A 17,838-nucleotide genomic window follows, 5' to 3' on the forward strand; every position below is an offset into this window, starting at 1 on the left:
CATTGGAAAAAGGCAGGGATGATTGGGTTGGTTTTGAGTCTATAAAATTATGAAAGCGTTGTTTATGTTGAAGTGCACTGTTGACATTTTTCATTACTTGAACTAAACTCTTACAGAGATGATACATTTTAAAATCTTCCCTTGTAGGTGTGTATGATGGTGGTGCTAATTCTTTATAATGCAAAGTTAAATTGAGTGTGTTGAGCCAGGGGGGATTCTAATGAAGTATTAGATGGGTACCCACTTGGCTCAGTTGTAATGAACAGGATGGGAATGTAGATTTTGCTACTGGAGTTCAGTAAGAGAGTCCTGTTGAAAAGTACAGTAGGTAAGAATATATCATTGTGAATTGTGTTTCATAGGGATGAAAATTAACAGTATATGGGAAAAGTGTTAAAGGATTTAAGTCAGGAAGTGATGTTTCAGTTGAGACTTTAAAGCTGAGCAGGAATTTAGCCAGGTTGGGCCTTGAAAGAAGAGCCCAGCTCTAGGGAGTGTGAAAATGTATCAAGCTCAAGAGACAAGCAGGAGCTCAGGGGAATAGGATGGAAGTGCTGAGCGGGCCAAGGAAGGGATGATGACAAAGTACAGAAGGTTTAGTGGTAGTGTGGGTGAAGAGGTGTTTGGAAGACTTAGAGTGTCTTGGCTTGGTTTCATTCTTGCCTTATTCTCCAGTGTTCCCAGGGCTTCTCAAACTTGTTCTGATGTGTAGTTGAAGTCCTCAATATATACTACACTTGTACTCCTAATGTGTGTTGATATAAACTATGAAATAAATGTTATAGAATAAGTACATCTTTCAACCTTCTGTCATGGGAACAAAGCACCTGAGATAAAAGATAAGGGTTTCACTTGTCAAGTGGAGAGGTCAATTTTGGTGGGGAGGGGGAAGAATATATTGCTTTTATGACTCTAATGGGGGTACTGGATGGTAATGCCGAGAAGGTGGTCTTAACACACCTCCTAGACCCGACCTCTTGAAGGGAGGGGCTATTACTACTCTCTTCCAGTAGTCCCAGCCTGAGGACCAATACGTACAGCACAGCAATACATAAAACAGAAACTTAAACACATTAAATATTTGCTGATGGTGGAATCATATGAAAATCTCAGGATACTAAATCTGATGTTTATTGCAGAAGACAGTGGACACAAAGTCCATTTTTCAAACATCTTAAAAATCTGAATTTGAGGAGACTATTTCATGTCAGGCTGACCTGAATCTTGTTGCTGTGCTCCAGTAAAGTGGTGAAGGAGGAACCGCTAGGCATATGTGATGTCAGGGCCTGTATTTTCATACTCTTTTCTGGTACTCGTATCACTAATGTAATTAATCTCTAGTTTCTTTACTGATGTTAGAGTACATGCCATTTGGGGAGGGTTCATTTCATGATAGTGAGCAAGCGTAGTCTGTGAGTCTGCTTGAAGAGCTCTTGTGAGCTTCGTAAACCAGTCATGACTACCCTTTTATTACAGTCTATCTGAAAGGTCCCCTGGGCTCTCATAGGGGACCAAGACTGATGCTAAGTAAAGCTGTCAGTTATTTACTACTTTATTATATGAAAATGTAAAAATGGTGACTTATGCTTACAGTCACAGTGCCAGAATGGCAGAGGCGATTGCATTCCTGGACTCACTGGTCAGATGGTCTACATTCATCAGTGAGCCCAGGACCCAGTCAGAGACTGTCTTATAAAGCAAGGTGTGTAGCTGCTGAGGAATAACACTCAAGGCTGACCTCTAGTCATGGCAACTCCATACGCACACATACCTGAATACGCATTTGACACATATGAACATACCCCCCACCTATGTCCACACATGAGCACACTCTGCAGACACATGGAAGACAATTTACCAGCCTTTGTCAGTTTCTGTGAAGGTGTAATCATGACAGCACACTGACCTGTTCATGGAAGAGCTGTATAGGGTTCTTAATTCATTATTCAGGAAATTGCACCTAGTCAGACTCTCATTAGATTCCTGATACCTTCAGCAGTTACTTCCAGAGAGGTTTTTAATTCAGAGAACTGAACTTCTACCAGCGTAGTTCCAGGTCAACACCGACTTGAAATTTCTATCCGCTGTCTTATTTTGTCTCCATGACCATTTCTGATCCTATACATTTACATGATTTCTTCCTTTGAAAGTGTTCGTGTTTCAGTTGTGTCCAGCCTCTTAAAGGTCTAGCCTTTTAAATTCAGAGTTAGTGCAGAAATGCAGTGTTTTGCAGTAGATGTTGTGGAAGAGATTGTTTGTTTTCCTCTCAGGTCATGTGATGGTCTGGATTCAACCTCTAAACCTTACAGTAGAAGCCAGGCTCAGACACAACTGACTTGCCTTGAATTATTCACTTTCTCATCTTTAACATCATATTAGAGTAGTGATCTTGGGCCTCCCGGTCTTTTTTTTTTTAAGATAATGCCAATGTCATGTTCAATAGGGTAGGATAAAATTCAAACCCAGAGTCTTTCGGAATGCTTTCTCTTCAGCTTTATTCTCTTCTATTTTCTTATCGAGTTCTTCAGTAGGAGGGTAGGCTCAGAGACACAGCCATGTAGAGGTCACTGGCCAGAGGAAAATCTTAAGACCTATGAAGATTAGTTCAGATTCATGGAAAGGGAGTATTCAAGTGTACCAAAAACCAAGGCGTCAAGTGTTGGGTTTATTTGAAGGGCCCTCAATTGCATTTGAAGATGGTACGTCACCCTGCAGTTATTATTATTATTATTATTATTATTGTTATTTTTGCCTGACTTACATTTTCTCCTTTTCTTTCCACAGTTATACAATGGTAGATGGAGTAATGATCCTTCCTGTGCTAATGATGATGGCTTTTCCTTCCCCAAGTATGGAAGGTACGTGACACACAGCTGTGTGGTTAGGAAAATGTACTGTGTACTGTTTGGCTTACTGTAAAACATTTGGTCCTTAATCCTGCCAGACTTAACACACTCCTTGTATAATAAATATCTGGCAGTGTCCCTTAAGTGCTTTGATGTGCAGTTCTGGTACATACTATATCTTGATTTGTGTGTGTGTATGTGTGTGAGTGCACATGCCTGCAGTTTTTTTAAAGATTCCATGTAATACCCTATCAGAAATAAGTATGAAGGTGAAATAAAGAGACAGTTGTATATTTAATAATAAAGTAGTACGTATTCTATGCTGCCAGTCATGCCTGAGCACATTAGATATTATGAAGTATGGTACTCTCTGTTATCTGTGCATTTTTCCCCCCTACTCTTTTGGGTGCCCATGGTAAATGTCATCAAAATGATAACTGGGAGTTCCAGAATGAATAGTTCCTAAATTTTCAATAACTCTCAGACTCTATTTCTTATAACATAGTATTATACTTATTCAGTGTTATCACTTAGTGTGCCTAATTTTCAGAGTGTATTTACTCTGTGTGTGCGTACATGTGTGTGTAAGCGAGCCTGCAGTGGCATGTGTGGAGGTCAGAGGACAGCTCTCAGGAGTCAGTTCTTCCTGTCCACCCAGTGCCTCTGCGGATTGAACTTCGGTTGTTGAGTTTCTGCAGTGAGGGCCTTTAGCCACTGAGCCACTTTGTCAGTCCTCACCGTGACTAGCTTATAAGTGAAACATCACGGAATGTAGGGAGGAAAAAGGAGTCTACTTAGAATTAGGGGCTAGCCACATTTTCGGGTGTGGTATCAGGAAAAGTGGGGTACTGCGATGTTATATGCGCCTTTGTGTATTCAGAGATCTACCTCAAAAAAAAGATCGCTGCTGTTGCACTGCGTTGTCTTGGCATTGGGAGTACAGGTGTTTTACCTTCCGTGGCTGAGTACCCTGAATAATGAAACATTTCGGTCGAATGTCAACAAAACTGAGACCTGTGGCCTCTTTGGTAGTTTGATCTATCTGCAGTGAACCGCTGCATGTTAAAGTCTCCGTGCTGTGGCAGGAGGGGAGGGTCTAGCAAGAGGCTTCTGATTATGGGGGGCTTGCTCTCCAAGAAGTTTGTGGAACCCTGCTTTCTCTTTCTTTCACATCTGACTGGGAGGTAGAGAGTCTTCTTCTCCTTCTCATTCCTAATACACTGTGCTCTGTATTGTGTTTGTGTTTAGATAAACCCTGGCGTCAATCATTCATGGGCTATAACCTCCACAACTGCCAACCCAAATAGCCCTTTTCCTTATTAATTTGATTACATTGGGTATTTTTTTATAGTTATAGCAAGCTAACCAGCACACCTATGGTTTATATAGTAGTTTTATTTAGGAAAAGTTTAATACACATGAAGACAGTAGAAGACATACTTTGTGTTTTTATGTATAATGGTTAGACATCCAGTTAATTTTGCAATTTATTTAGGTAAAAGAATGTGTTGAGGCATAATCAGACCTTGCCAGGATAAAACAAGTATGGAAGCACATGCATATAATCCCAGCAATTAGTAGATGAAGACAGGAGGATCAGAAGTTGAAGGTTAATGTTGAGCATATAGTAAATTTGAAACAAGTCTAGGCTACAGGAAACTCTGGTCACAGAACAACAAAAAGCTTGCTATGATTTAGGCTGTGAATTTGCCTTTGTCTATTTTGGCTGCTGTAACAAAATACCAGACTGTATGCCTTATAAGCAACAGACATTTATTTCTTATAGTTCTCAGTCTGTTCAAGGAGATTCACTATCTGACTCATTCCTCACAGATACCTCTTTTTCACTATGTCCTAGGGTGGAAAGGCTAGCTATCTCTTTTATGAGGACACTGTCCTAGTTTCGTTTCTGTTGCTGTGACAAAATATTTTGACAAAAGCAACCTTGAAGTAAGAAAGGGCTTATATACATGTACAGTTTTAGGTTAGAGTTCACCACAATAGGGAAGTGAAGGCAGCAGGAACTTAAAACAGCTGGCTACGTCACCTTCATAGTCAAGAGCAGAGAGAAATGAATGCACACATGCTCCTTTGCTTGCTTACTAGTCTCTGATCTATTTTGCTACTTTTACATAGTTCATTTTTCTCTGACCAGTGAATGGCACCACCCACAATGGTCTGGTTCTTCCTACATCAACCAACTCAATTAAAACAGCTTCCCACAGACTTGCTCAGAGGCTTACCCAGTGTAGACAATCCTTCACTGAGACAATCGTCCTGGGTGACAAGATAACAGGTACACAATGAAGGTCTTTGCTCACATTCTCTCACTTGTCCCACCTTCTACTGCTATCACCATAGATTATGAGGGGATACAAACATGCATACAGAGCAGGAAAAACTTTAGCTCATGATGTAACCAGGCATTTGGAAGCGTTGGGCTTCTCTGGCCCTTTCTTAGTTTTATTGATTCCATCCCTTCTTTCCCTACCTTGTTTCAGAAAAGCTGCTGAGGAGTGGAACTTCTCTTTTTGAAAGTGACAAAACACGTGAAGAAAGAAAGAAAGAAAGAAAGAAAGAAAGAAAGAAAGAAAGAAAGAAAGAAAGAGAGAGAGGGAAGAAAGAGAGAAAGAAAGAAAGAAAGAAAGAGAGGGAAGAAAGAGAGAAAGAAAGGAAGTTAATGCTAATTCTATGCAGTTATATATACTGCCTTTGCCTGTTGCTATATAAATGTATTCCAACTGCAAATCATAAACTCTACTTCAGTGTGTTTTGGGAGATGTCTGTTTTGTACAGGTTCTTGTAGGAAGAGCGGTGCTTGGAGTGATTTTCAGTCTTGTTATTATCAGATGATACACAAGGCTCATGCCCTGAGATAAGTTCTTTGTGATATAGGGGTCACCTTATAAAATTGATGCGCTTCCAAGAAGGCACATAATTAAGCTGGTTATTGTGGCCAACTGCAGAAAAGTCAGTACTCAAAGTCCTAGAGTTATTTTGTTGTACTTTAGACTTCCTTCGTTGGATCTGTTCCTAGTATGTCTGTCTGTCATCTGTCAGTCTGTCTGTCTGTCTGTCTATCTATCTATCTATCTATCTATCTATCTATCTATCTATCTATCATCTTTATCTATCTATTAATAAATTATCTACCTATCATCTCTCCACTTCTCCCCCACTGTCTCTGTGTGTATGTGTCTCTATCCCTCCCTCCTTCCCTTTCTCCCTTCATTGCCCTCTTTGGGAGTAACAAATCCATTACATGTGGTATGGCATTGGAATGTAGGTAATAGTCCAGGAGGTCTCTGGGTGTAAGATACAAGCTAAATTTCGACAACAGTAACAATGTACAATATACTTGCTTCTTTTGATTGTGATGTGAGAACATTTAGATTTGAATTACCAAGGTATTTCTTAGTTTTGTTTCTGTTGAACAGTGCAACTGTAGGCCAGTCTGGATATCTAGTGTCTGTCTAGACAGCTCTCAGCAATGAACTTTGTTAAAGACATTACAACGCTCTGGTGGGCATGCCAGGTGGTGCCCTAGAGGATCCTGGCCTGCTAGTGTTGAAAGCATTCTTAGGAGGAAGTGGATTCCTGTTAAATAAAGCCTGAAGGATTGGTCGAGTTAGCATTGCTTTTCAGCTGCACGTTCTGAGAACCCATTTCTTCGCCCCCCCCCCTTAAAAATTACTGACTTAATGCTTTAATGCTCATTACTGAAAAAGTCTTGATAATCTTGGAGACTAAGTTGTCTTCAAATTCTTCCTCGCCACATGCTATAAAGCAGTGCTTTTTGGTGTTTGTTGAGAAAGAAAATAGACTTTTGTTTAATATATACTGACCAGTAGGATCCATCTAATAACTATGTCCTTCTGAGACCATGCACCATTCTTATGGCACAAGTAAAAGTCACAGGCATTTTGCTGTAATAGATTTTTGACATATAGACTTAGTCCCTGAAACAAACAAAGGCTGCATGATCGCATGTGCTTCATGGACATTGAGGTAAGAAGATAGCTGGAGCCCTACGTGTTCAAGATTCAGCCAGGACAACACAGGGAGACACTGCTACAAGCCAGCCAGCAAACTAAGATGGGAGAGGACTAATCAGTGGATCCTATGCTATAGCTGGATATTAGAGGTAAATTCGCTGTGCTATTGCAAAGGAGGAGGGCAGCTGATGACAGTACACTCTCCAAGGGACAAAGAATTTTGAATGTTGAATTTTTTAGCCACAAAGGAATGATAAACATTTGAGGCATTAGCTATTCTTACTGTGCCGTGAACATTATGTAATAGTCAAATATACCAAAACAGCACATGGTACTAATAAATAGGTACAGTTTTCATGTGCCAACTCTCCTCTTACCTCTTTGTTTCTTAAATGTTTTATTTTTCCTTTCTCACTCCTCTATACCGCCTCTGTCATAGTGCTGGAGACCAAATGTTTATGTTTCTTACATGTTGGTTAGAAACAGTGTTAACATTTCACACACGAAGTGCAGTGATTGGGATAGCATTTGAATGCACTTCAGGATACTCCTGAAGTTCTGTGGAACTGATCAGGGTAAAAGAAAATGAAGAGGTTCCTTTTCCCATACAAATATAGAAAATTCGAAAACGCTGTTTACTATAGCTACCTTTTCAACAGTTATAGGTCACATTTATTGGATGTTCAGTGTGTTTCAATTGTTGGGTTTACTGCTGTATATTATTCCCCATATTATTATTTATTTTCCTTTTCAAAACTCTGCCCTAATACGACATTGGTATAATTATTAATTATTATCACTGGATGCAGCTTTATATTGGTTTAAGCTCCGGATGAGAAAGAGTGCACACGAGCTTTAACCGTCCTCTTCAAAAGTTTGCGTTTTCTTTTCTTGCTGTAAGTTAGGAGCGTTCGTTCACACTCATTTCCTGTGTGGTGCATGCTGGGCTCCAGCTCAGCACAGTTTGTTGGGGAGGTGAGAAGACAGCCTGGGATGGCAAATGATGAGGCCCCCTCCACCTGGGTTTCTGTTTTCCAGGTCTCGTCTGTCCTACGGGGGAATCATCTCTCATTTTCATTATCTGCACAACTCTAGCTGCAGGGAGAGTTTTGTTTGCTCTCACAGAGAAGAGCACTCGAGTCCTAATTACCTGTATATTCTTGCCTTTCCTTCCCACTAATAAGACTAATCATGCTCAAATACTGCTATTATGCCACCAGGGAGAAGGTGGAGCCTCCATGTTTGGTTCTCCTTTTGTCCTTGCGTGCGTTTGCAGGTGGAAACCATGACATGAGCTTTGAAACGGTGCACTGCTTTTCTGGAAGTATTTCAAAGCTGAGACAATACCCAGTTTATTGAACTGGCAAGCCACAGTAAGACTTGAAGACAGCAAGGAAGTCTGGGCTTCGGCAGTTTTGTTGCAGATCTTGGCCTTAAATTATTTTCTGTGTTGACTGGATTGTAGACTTTCCAGAGCCATCACCACTCAGACTTTCCAGCCCAATTACCAAATGGAGGAGGGAAGGGGCAAGTTCAATAGACTTTTTGTTAGGGTCTACAAAGGTGCCCCTCTTTGCCAGTGGGGGGAAGAATAGAATGAACCTTTCTTTGAGTTTCTCGTTATTGAGGCTTCAGGAAGTTCTTGAAGGGGTGAATGAATGTAAAAGAAACGTCTCAGTATTGAATTTGTTGTTCCCATTTCTTGTTACTGTCATTTATCCCCTTTGTTCAGAATAAAGTCTTTTAGTTTACCATATCATCAAATTAGTTTCTTAGAGGAAAGAAGTGAGGTGTACTGGGCCATCTGCCGTCTGTGGAACCTAAAGTGCAACTATCCGATGAAGCTGCACACTCTCCCAACATTGCTTCCGTTTTTCTCAAGGTGTTTTTTTTTTTTTTTTTTTTTTTTGTGACAACGTGATTGTCTATGAACTGCTGCAAGGTGAGCAGCTGAACAAAGGTTTCTTTCAGCTGCTCCTTCCAGGGAAGTGTTTGCTTCTGCCATAAACTAGAGCCATGTCTCTGTACAGTGTGCATTTATTGAAGTGGAGAATTTAAGAGTAGAGTGGGTAGCACTTGCCAAAACTGAAGAGCAACCAAAACAAAGAATTGAACCAAACCAAGTCCACCATGCAGGCAGATGAGGTTATTTTGCTTGGGGTCAACCGTGGTATATCGGGCAAAAATGTCCAAGCCTTCTTTTTTGTCAAGACGAGAGGCCATTTTCTCTGCAGAAAAACTAGTGACACAGGAGGCCTGTCAGGTGTTAGTCTGTAACTTTCCTTTTTTTTTGGCGGGTGGGGGTGGGGGGGGGAGGGTGGGAGGAACAAACCACGGTGGAGAAGAAAACCAATTTAGAAAATAATTTGCAGCTTTAAAGCACTGCTAACTGCCCTCTGGAATTTCCCCACTGTAGCCTGGGCTGACCCCAGGCAAGTGTCCATAGATAAGGATTATTCCTAACAGTCACAATTACTCAGAACTCAAGCCATCTCAAGACCGTGTAAGACACAAGGCCATGTGCTTTCCCAAATTCTCACTATGACTCATGGCAAGAAACATTTGGGGTAGGACCCAGAGCGAGCATACAGACCCAAACATCTGAAAAGATAATAACATCATGAAACAGTAACTACTTTTATTCTTCTCCTTCTTTAATTCAAGCCATTATTTTTCATAGGAAATACAAACAGACAAAAAACAAACAACAACGACAAACAAGTCTAGTTTGCCTTTGCTGCCGTGTCAAAACCATAGCTTGAGAAGGAAGAGTCCAGTGAGCACCCCGGAAGTTCTGTTGAAGCTATGGTAGAAGCTTTGATTCCCAAACTTAGCCACTAAAGCTGTTCTAGAACCTGTTTATTTATTTGTTTTACAGCCTTTTCCTGTCTCTCCTCCAGTGACCTTTGACAGGAAGAGGGAAGTTTTTACATTTACACCTTTTCAGCCTGGGTCACAACCCTGGGACAGCTGTGGCCTGGTTCTAATCAGCTGAGTCGGGACTCAGGGGCAGAGTGTCTCCCAGAGCTAATGCTGCAGATGAAGCTTTTGGGGGTTAGAGTGGAGCATGAACTTGTCAGGATATGTGTGTTTTGGCCGTGTAGAAGAAAGAGAATGAACCAGGCTAAGACAGGGAATATGGCGATGAAGTTCACCTTAAATAACAATTTCAGATTGTTATTTAAAAATAATAAGATTAAATAAATAATCTCCTGTAGTTTTTATTCGAATGGTAGTTTTGGTGGAGGGGCAGTGGAGATGCCCTCTTCCTTCCTCTCCCAATGGTTTTGCCTTGTGAATTCTGGTACCTACTCTACAAAACAAATAGAAACACAAATAGAAAACCACTGAAACCCATAGACTTATTCAGAGAAGCTAGGAAGGACAGAAAATGAAGCAATACACAGTTCAGTTTTGAATTTGACTTGTGGAATGTAAGACTGCAGAATGCCCTGTAGCATTCTAGTCATGACTTCCTTTCCCCTTGACTTCATGTCCTACTGAAGTGCACATTTTCAGTTTTGCAAGTTAGGATCATGCTTGATAGTCTGATGGTGTCAGTTAAAATAAATCTGAAGGGAAAGTTCTTGGCTGGGTATAGGAATCAGGAAAGAGACACAGCCAGCCATCATCATTAAGCCATCTTTCTCTTTTCTGTGCATCTGTGTGAGCATTTCATCTTTCACTATTCTTTATCACACTGTACAGTGGAGGCAGACCCTGCTTGCACCTTGTTGCAAGGATCTATGGGAAATCTTTGCAACAGGTTGTTCCTAGAGTAAGCCTTGGACTGAGAGGCTGAGGGTTGGTTATGTTCATGTGTCATCTCTAGTGCATAAGACATTGCCTCATCTATTGTGGTGGTTTGAGTAAGAATGGCCCCCACAGGCTCGTATGCTTGAATGCATCATTACCTGGGAACGGTGGTGTTTGAGAAGAATTAGGAGGCTTGGCCTTTTCAGAGGAAGCATGTCACTGGGGGTGCGCTTTGAGATTTTCGAAAGCCCATATCAGGCCTAGTCTCTCTCTCTCTCCCTCCATCTCTGGATCAGGTTGTAACTCTCAGCTACTGATCCTGCACAGTGTGTGCCACCATGCTCCCATCCTGCCCTTGGCAACACAGTGATGATGGGACGATGTAAGCACGCTCCCAATTATACTCTTTCTTTTATGAGTTGTGTCTCTTCACAGCAATAGAACAGGGACTAAGACATCTATCATTAGTGCTCAGTAAACATTTGACAAATGAATAAATAATGTTGGTTACAATAATACAAAAAACAATAGCGTGATAAGAGTCATAGGGACTGGTCTGAGCTGTGGAGGTGACAGAACGCAGGCACCCTTTCAAGAATTTAGATCAAGGGTTGGTTACGATCCTTTAGTCGCAGAGTTGCTGAGAGCATCAGCTGTGAGCATAGTCACATCTGTGATGCAAATGTAGGTAAGGAGTGAGTTTTGGTGTCCCAGAGTCACAACCCCAGGTGTGTAAACCCGAGGTTACAACACAATCCTAATACTCTCCTTTTAGGAGGTTTTCACCTCAGAGTTTGGAATTGGCAGCCCAGGGAGGAAGTACTGTAAGAATGAACAGGTGCTGAACCAACTAGGAAGGGATGAAGGAGACATTTTATGCTGGAGATGGGTAGAACCCTGAGAAATGAATGTGGGTGTTGGGGGGCTGATGTGGAGAAGGGGGTAAGAGACTCAGGAGAGGAATTACTCAGGATTGTGAGTTTGAGACTTACAAGAGTTCTGTCCCTAAGGTGTTTGCTGCTGAAGGCAATGGCGAGTTCCAAAATAGGTTGATACAGATAGATCACAGGCCATAACATGATCACAGAGAAGGACTAAGAAAAATAAGTCCTTCCGTGGTCAATAAAAGTATTCATTTGTTCATTACCATGTATGTGCGTGTCACACACCCTCACATGCACTGGGGTTTGGTGATTGGAAGTAAACTCTGTGCAGCAAATTCTCTCCTCCTGCCTTTGTGTAGGTTCTAGGGATTGTACTCAGACCTCTAGGCTTGTGCTCTCCCCCCCTTCCCCCGGCCTGTCTCCTGCCAACTGCTGCAACTTTGAAGCAAGCTAATCCACACACTGTACATTCCGAGGCACCCCGAGTAACATAACCAAGTAGGGGCAACCGGGAAAAAAAAAAAAACTAAAAAATTAAAAAAGCAAAGCTTTGTTACAGGTAGCTCATAAATAATAAAACAACAGCAGCACGGCAATAATAATCTAGTCATTCCAGTTTTCTCAGGAAAGCAAAAGCCGAGGCCGCTGACTTCGCTAGCAACTTTTGCAGGACATTTAAACCCTTCTTAGCTGGCTCTTTGTTCCCAGGTTGCCATGGAGTGTCAATAAGCCCCGCTCAGAATAACCCAGACAGTGAACTGAGAGGTACAGCCTGCTCGCTGGCATGCCGGCTGGCCAGGTTACGCTGTTTTCCTAGCTCTCATCTTGGGAGGAGCCCTGGGCAGCTGGTTGGCTTGGCAGCCGGGTTAGGTGCATGTCTGTTGGCTGCCCAGAGTCTGAAACGCGACCAAGACTTGCCTGCCTCCTGAGCATGTGTGGGACCCGGCAGCTGATAGCATCTGAAAATTGTTCACTGAGCACCTGTCCCTTGTACACCAGCACCTGGCTGACTGCCATTTAGGACAACATGGACTCGCTTTGTAGACAGGTGAGATGCCAAGCAGATTTTTAATGGTTCCCAGGAAGAGCTGGGGACTTTGGTCCTACTTAAGGAACAAAGAGAACAAAATAAACAAATCATATCAAAAGAAAAGCAAGCAGTACATTTTGAGTGGGTTTCTGTGGTACTTGGGGTAGGGGGGTCTTAGTAGGCATCTCGGTCATGAATGAGCCTGAAGCCTCCATATCACTCACTCTCTTTGCTCAGCTAAGTAATGGACTAATAGACTATAGTGTGAGTTTCTGTTAGAAGGAGAAAAAAATGCATAATCTCTGCTTTAGAAAGCGAAGCTTTGAGTTAACCTGTTTTCTTTCATCTCATACCTGCTCTTCAATTCCCAGTGATTGTCAGTGGATGGCTCCTGTGTGGTGTTTTCTTGTCAAGCCATTATTTCTCAGGATTGTGGACTCACAGTATGGAATCACAGTATTCTAAGTGCTCCCCCCCCCCCCCGCTCCCCAACTCCTTCCAGCTCTTTCTGGGCTTTCATTTCTTCAGCAGGCTTGGCACACTGGTGAGGATAGGAGCAAGTTCTGCAGGGAAATACTTCTGAAATGACTGCTGGTGTTAGAGCTACTATTTAAAAGTGACCCTTCGCAGAGACTTGGGTTATCTTTAGGCCGTCAGTGATCTCTGGCTTCGAGAGCCAAAGGGAGTCTGCGGAAACTCTTGCCTGTTGTGTTTAGATAGTCTTGCTCTTCAGCCAGAGGCCTCGTGACACATCTCAGATTTAGCTGGCGTTCTTCTGCCATGGCCCAAGATGATTGCAGAAGCTGGGAGTGGCTCAGCGTACTTCAGAGACTGAGGTGGGAGTCTTGAAGCATCTTTTCCATGCACGGCTATGTAAGAAAAGCTTTCTCTGTCCATACTGAGTGTAGGCATCTTGCACCTTTCTATGGGCTAGGGCTAAAAACAGGCTCAAGATGGCCCAAACTCAACCTTCTCATGATGACTGTAGTGTCTTTGGCTAATAAGTAGTGTGTGGCTAATAAGCCAGCTTTCTCCAATGTGTTGATTTTTTTTTTTTTTTTTTTCATTTGAATTAGACTGACAGGGAGGAGTTTAGCTGTAAAGGTCGGCACACAGATGCACCAGGCTTGTACTTATACAGCCAGCAGCATGGGATCCTGGCTGGCAGTGGGACTCCAAACTATATCAGGTGTTAGGAACGGATTGGGAAAATGGGTCAGATATGGAAGGAATAGTATCGGAAGTTTGGACTGTGCCCCATTCCTTTCTCTTTTCTTTACTATTAATCACCTTATCTCCATCATTGTTTCTTTTGCTTCTCTGGGGTGGGATACGGTAGAGAACGAGAGAAGAGAATTTACTAGTTCAAGACATTTAACTTTGAACTTTGGGTGTTACAAATGGGCTCCTCTGGGACTGTAAGCAAACTGGAGCCCTGCACAAGGTTGGAAGGGTTTATCTCTGCCTAAACCATCTACAAAAGGTAGAAAGACAGAGTAAAATTTTTTGGTGGTTTTTTGTCTTGGATATCTGGCACCTGAGTCCCTAGAGCAGGTTAGAATAGGACACAGGAAGAAGGAAAAGTGCAAAGGTAGATACTGGGACTTCCAGTCCGCCCTTCACTGGCTAGTCCATGTAGCATTCTTTAAGGTTTTCTGTTAAACGAAACTTTCAGTTAAAAACTGGCTGGGAAACCTCAGAGGCAAGCCCAGAAAAGTGGGAGAAGCAACAGCAGTGGCTGACAAAGCCACCACCTCTCTACACTACCACAGACAGCCTCCAGGCTGAGACGGAGGCGCCCCCAGCCCCCTGCTCCGACTTCCTTCCAAACCCAAACAGAACAACTTCTCTGAACCATTCATAATTCCCTGGGACTGTTGCCCTCTTCCTCCAGGCTCTGTCCTCCTCCCTAAAGTGGAACTGTGTTCAGAAACGGGCATTGTTTTGTACGGAGCAACAGAAGTATCTTCGGCCCATGAAAACACTCCTGCAAAAGTAATTCCTTTCGGGTCTGTAACCCTTTGTTCTGGGAAGCATTGCTTCAAGAGGCTTGGAGACAAAGTGAAGAGGTTGTTATTTTTTTATTTTCTTCTGGGTTGAGGAGTTGCCTTGTAGACTCAGTGCCTAGGTTAAAGCTAAGTGTGTGCTGCTTTCAGAAAGCCTGGCCAATACTGTCTTAGCTCACTACCCACTGTATTCCTTAATCCCTTCATCACTTGAACACAGGCTGAGCCTTTGGCTTTGAAGCAGAAGGTGTAGCTGCTGCAATAGGCTTAATTTGTGGGGATTATTTCAGAGACAAGGAGTCAGTCCAAGCGCAAAATAAACAGATGGCACCTTCCCCCCGCCCTTTCCTTTCCTCTCTCAGCTTCAGCAGTTCAGATGTCGGATGACTTAGGGCTGCTCATCACCCTCAGCAGAGTACCAAGAGGAGTGTGAGGACTCACTCTTTTCCATTCCCTGCTGAACTTTCCCATCTGAAAAGCAGCAGCAAAAACCAGAGGCAAAGTTTCTCTTCGGGTAGCCAGGTGCTTCTTGGATCGCTCTAAACTGACTGGCCTTGAGGGCAGTTAGTGTGTGTTCACAACCTTGATGCTCACGGGAGCATCTGGACAGCCCAAAGTCCACAGAGCAGCTGGCCAAATGAAGACCACCCACAAAGCCCAGCTGTTTTATGAGTGCCTTAAAGAGTTTCTTATTTAAGGAACACTTACATTTTACTTCCGGACTCTCAAAAACAAACAGGCTCACAAAAATAAAGCTTAGGTTCCCATAGAAAGTAGGGACTTTTCTACACATCGGGAACCCCAGTAGTGAGCAGATGTGATGGTGCGACAGGCCCCTCTAGGAAGAAATGATTTGCACCGACATGCCAGCAGGTGACTAAGCCTTGCCTGAAGATCTGTGCTGACATTTGAAGACTTTATGGGCCCGGGCTGCTCTGAAAAAACAGCGTCGGGTCTCTTCATACCCCGGAATGTTTTCTGTGAACGGAAAATTCCTGCCAAAGCAAGTATCCATCACGTTGGTGCTGCCAACTATGGAGGCTGCTGCTGGAAGATGCAGGCTCCATCCTCATGTTGTCAACCATCAGTACAAAGGGGTGTGGAGCCATCAGACCTGGAAGATTCAAGTGCTAGGCTCAAGCAGGCAAGGTGAGATCCTCTCAGTAGACTTGGTGCTGTCAGGAAGGAAGTAAACATCCAACATGGAAGGGTTCTGTGAAGGAGGCATGTGAGATTCTGTAGCAGGAAGAGCCTCCTGAGGGCTCCAGGTTCTAAAGAGGTCAGGGTGAGTTGCTGGATGAGTAAGACCAGAGTCTATCTTGTGAATAATAGAAGGCAGAGACCATCAGGCCCGTGTATTCGCATGAATGGGCATGCTGCTGACTGAGCAAAAGCATACTCAGGAAGAATGCATCTGGAGTAGCTACATCCTGGGTTCACAAGTCTTGGACTTTCTTGTTTGTCATTCTTATTTCAGAGTCTTTTTTGTCCCCATCTTATTCTCTCATAACTCTTGAAATGTATTTTTTTCTTGGCTTTATGACGTTACTAAGTATCAGGATCTCTGACTGAAAAAAAAAAAATAAGATGCCCATTCCCTAAAGGAAGGTGTACATTGAAAGAGCATTTGGTCCCCTGTTGTATTTTATTACTGAATGTGTATAGCCTGCCTTCTTGCCAGAGGCTCAAGTGCCCTTCAGTAGGCATTCCGGATAGACCTTTGTGTTTCTGTCTGAGGAGCAGGCTTGCTGGCAATGAAACCTGGTATTGCAAAATCCTTCCTTAAGCCTTTGTTTAATGCCAGAGATCTCAAATGCTTGCAGATTCTGGAGAAGTGCCAAACAGCGCTCCCGGATTAGGAAACGGGTGGAAGGACTCCCATAATCTATAAACCTAATATAAACTGCCATTTCAAATGAATGAATCGTTTGGACTGCTGGAAGGAGGCCAGCGATGTTTGGAGTTCCCTTTTTAGCTTATACAAGTTCTGCACTATTGGGCTTTTATAACCCCGTTCTAATTACTACATTATTATTTGCACTGCTTTGAGGTAAAGCCCTTCAAAACTCAGCCTGTCCCTCTTTGCTGACCCTTACCATGGGTCCTGGCTGCGGGATAGTTCACTTGCAGCATTTTCGTCATGTGTCTTGTATGAAAGATCTTAGAGGGGAATGTGGGCTCTATGCACAATATAGAGAGGTGATCTGTTTGAATGCCTTAAACATTACACAGCACACCACTAGGCAGGTAGAGACAGGGGCGTCTCCAGTGTCATGCCTCAACGGCTCAAGTCCCAGCTCAATAGAAATGTGAATAATTTTACTACGAAGCACAAGGCTGGCCCAAGCTATGAACAGTCTGAAAAGATCCTTGCTGCTCTTTGCTTTGCCTCTTCCTTTGCCAGTCTGGACTCATGCTCTAGTAGGTGTGTCCAGATGGCGAGCTGAGCATTGCCCAGCACAAAAGAAATCTTTTTAAAGATTTGGCCACCGTGAACTCCTGGGGACTCCCAGCTCGTCCCCCTGGCTTGTAGAACAGCCTAGATCTTCTACCACTCTGCTGGTTTCTCCCTCGTAGGAAGCAGCCATTCTGCGGTTGGAATTCTCCAGTCTGCTCCCAGGCAGCCCCAGCTGCGAGCATTTTCACACGGCCCTGGTTTTGGTGATACAAAGAGCAAAGAGCAAACGGAGCCAGCCATAACACTGAGTAATGCCGGGAGGTGCCTTCTAGAACAAACAATGTGGGTGAGCTGTGCAGAGAGGGAATACCTCTGGCTTGACATTTAAATTACTGAATTATTTAAATGAATGTCAATTAGGCAGAGTAGGCTTACTGCCTTCTGCCAGGGCACTTCCTGGTTATTCTCACAGGCAGGTGTAAAGACTTTGTTCACATTAGATATCACACTTCCTGTCGCACCACGAAGGAGCACATGACACAGTTCTCTACTTCTTGACAAGTATACTACGTTGATACCAGGGACTGAGATGTCCAGAACACACACGTTCTTACGTGTAGCCCTTAAAGGTATTGCCTAGCCCAACACCCAGCCCAAATAAAATATTACAGGCCCACACATGTTATGGTGAATGTTAAATTTGACCAGACTGAAAAAGTGAGTCATGGATATTTTGAGGCTTGCTGTATTCCGAAGAACTGTGGATATTAAAATCTAAGTATGTTCTGCCTTTCTTTTAGCCTTTGTTGAATTAGTAATCCTAATTCAGAAAATCACTTTGGCATCTCTTCAAACTAAGACTGCCAGATAAAAGTGTGTGTGTGTGTGTGTGTGTGTGTGTGTGTGTGTGTGTGTGTGTGTGT

The 17,838-nt window shown here is 43.0% G+C and overlaps 1 protein-coding gene across 4 annotated transcripts in view; it reads left to right on the forward strand.

The window, feature by feature from the left end:
• The window catches only part of Acvr1 (activin A receptor type 1), a 122,981-nt gene that overhangs the window by 61,310 nt on the left and 43,833 nt on the right, over positions 1-17,838 (forward strand). For all 4 annotated transcript variants that reach the window (XM_055600121.1, XM_055600120.1, XM_055600122.1 and 1 more), the window contains one exon: positions 2,785-2,858. In XM_055600121.1, the coding sequence (XP_055456096.1) occupies positions 2,792-2,858 (67 nt within the window). In that variant the 5' untranslated portion in view covers positions 2,785-2,791. The remainder of the gene's footprint in view (positions 1-2,784; positions 2,859-17,838) is intronic.

Source organism: Psammomys obesus, unplaced genomic scaffold (assembly GCF_907164565.1).
Source record: "Psammomys obesus unplaced genomic scaffold, mPsaObe1.curated_primary_1811, whole genome shotgun sequence".
Lineage (NCBI taxonomy): Eukaryota > Metazoa > Chordata > Mammalia > Rodentia > Muridae > Psammomys > Psammomys obesus.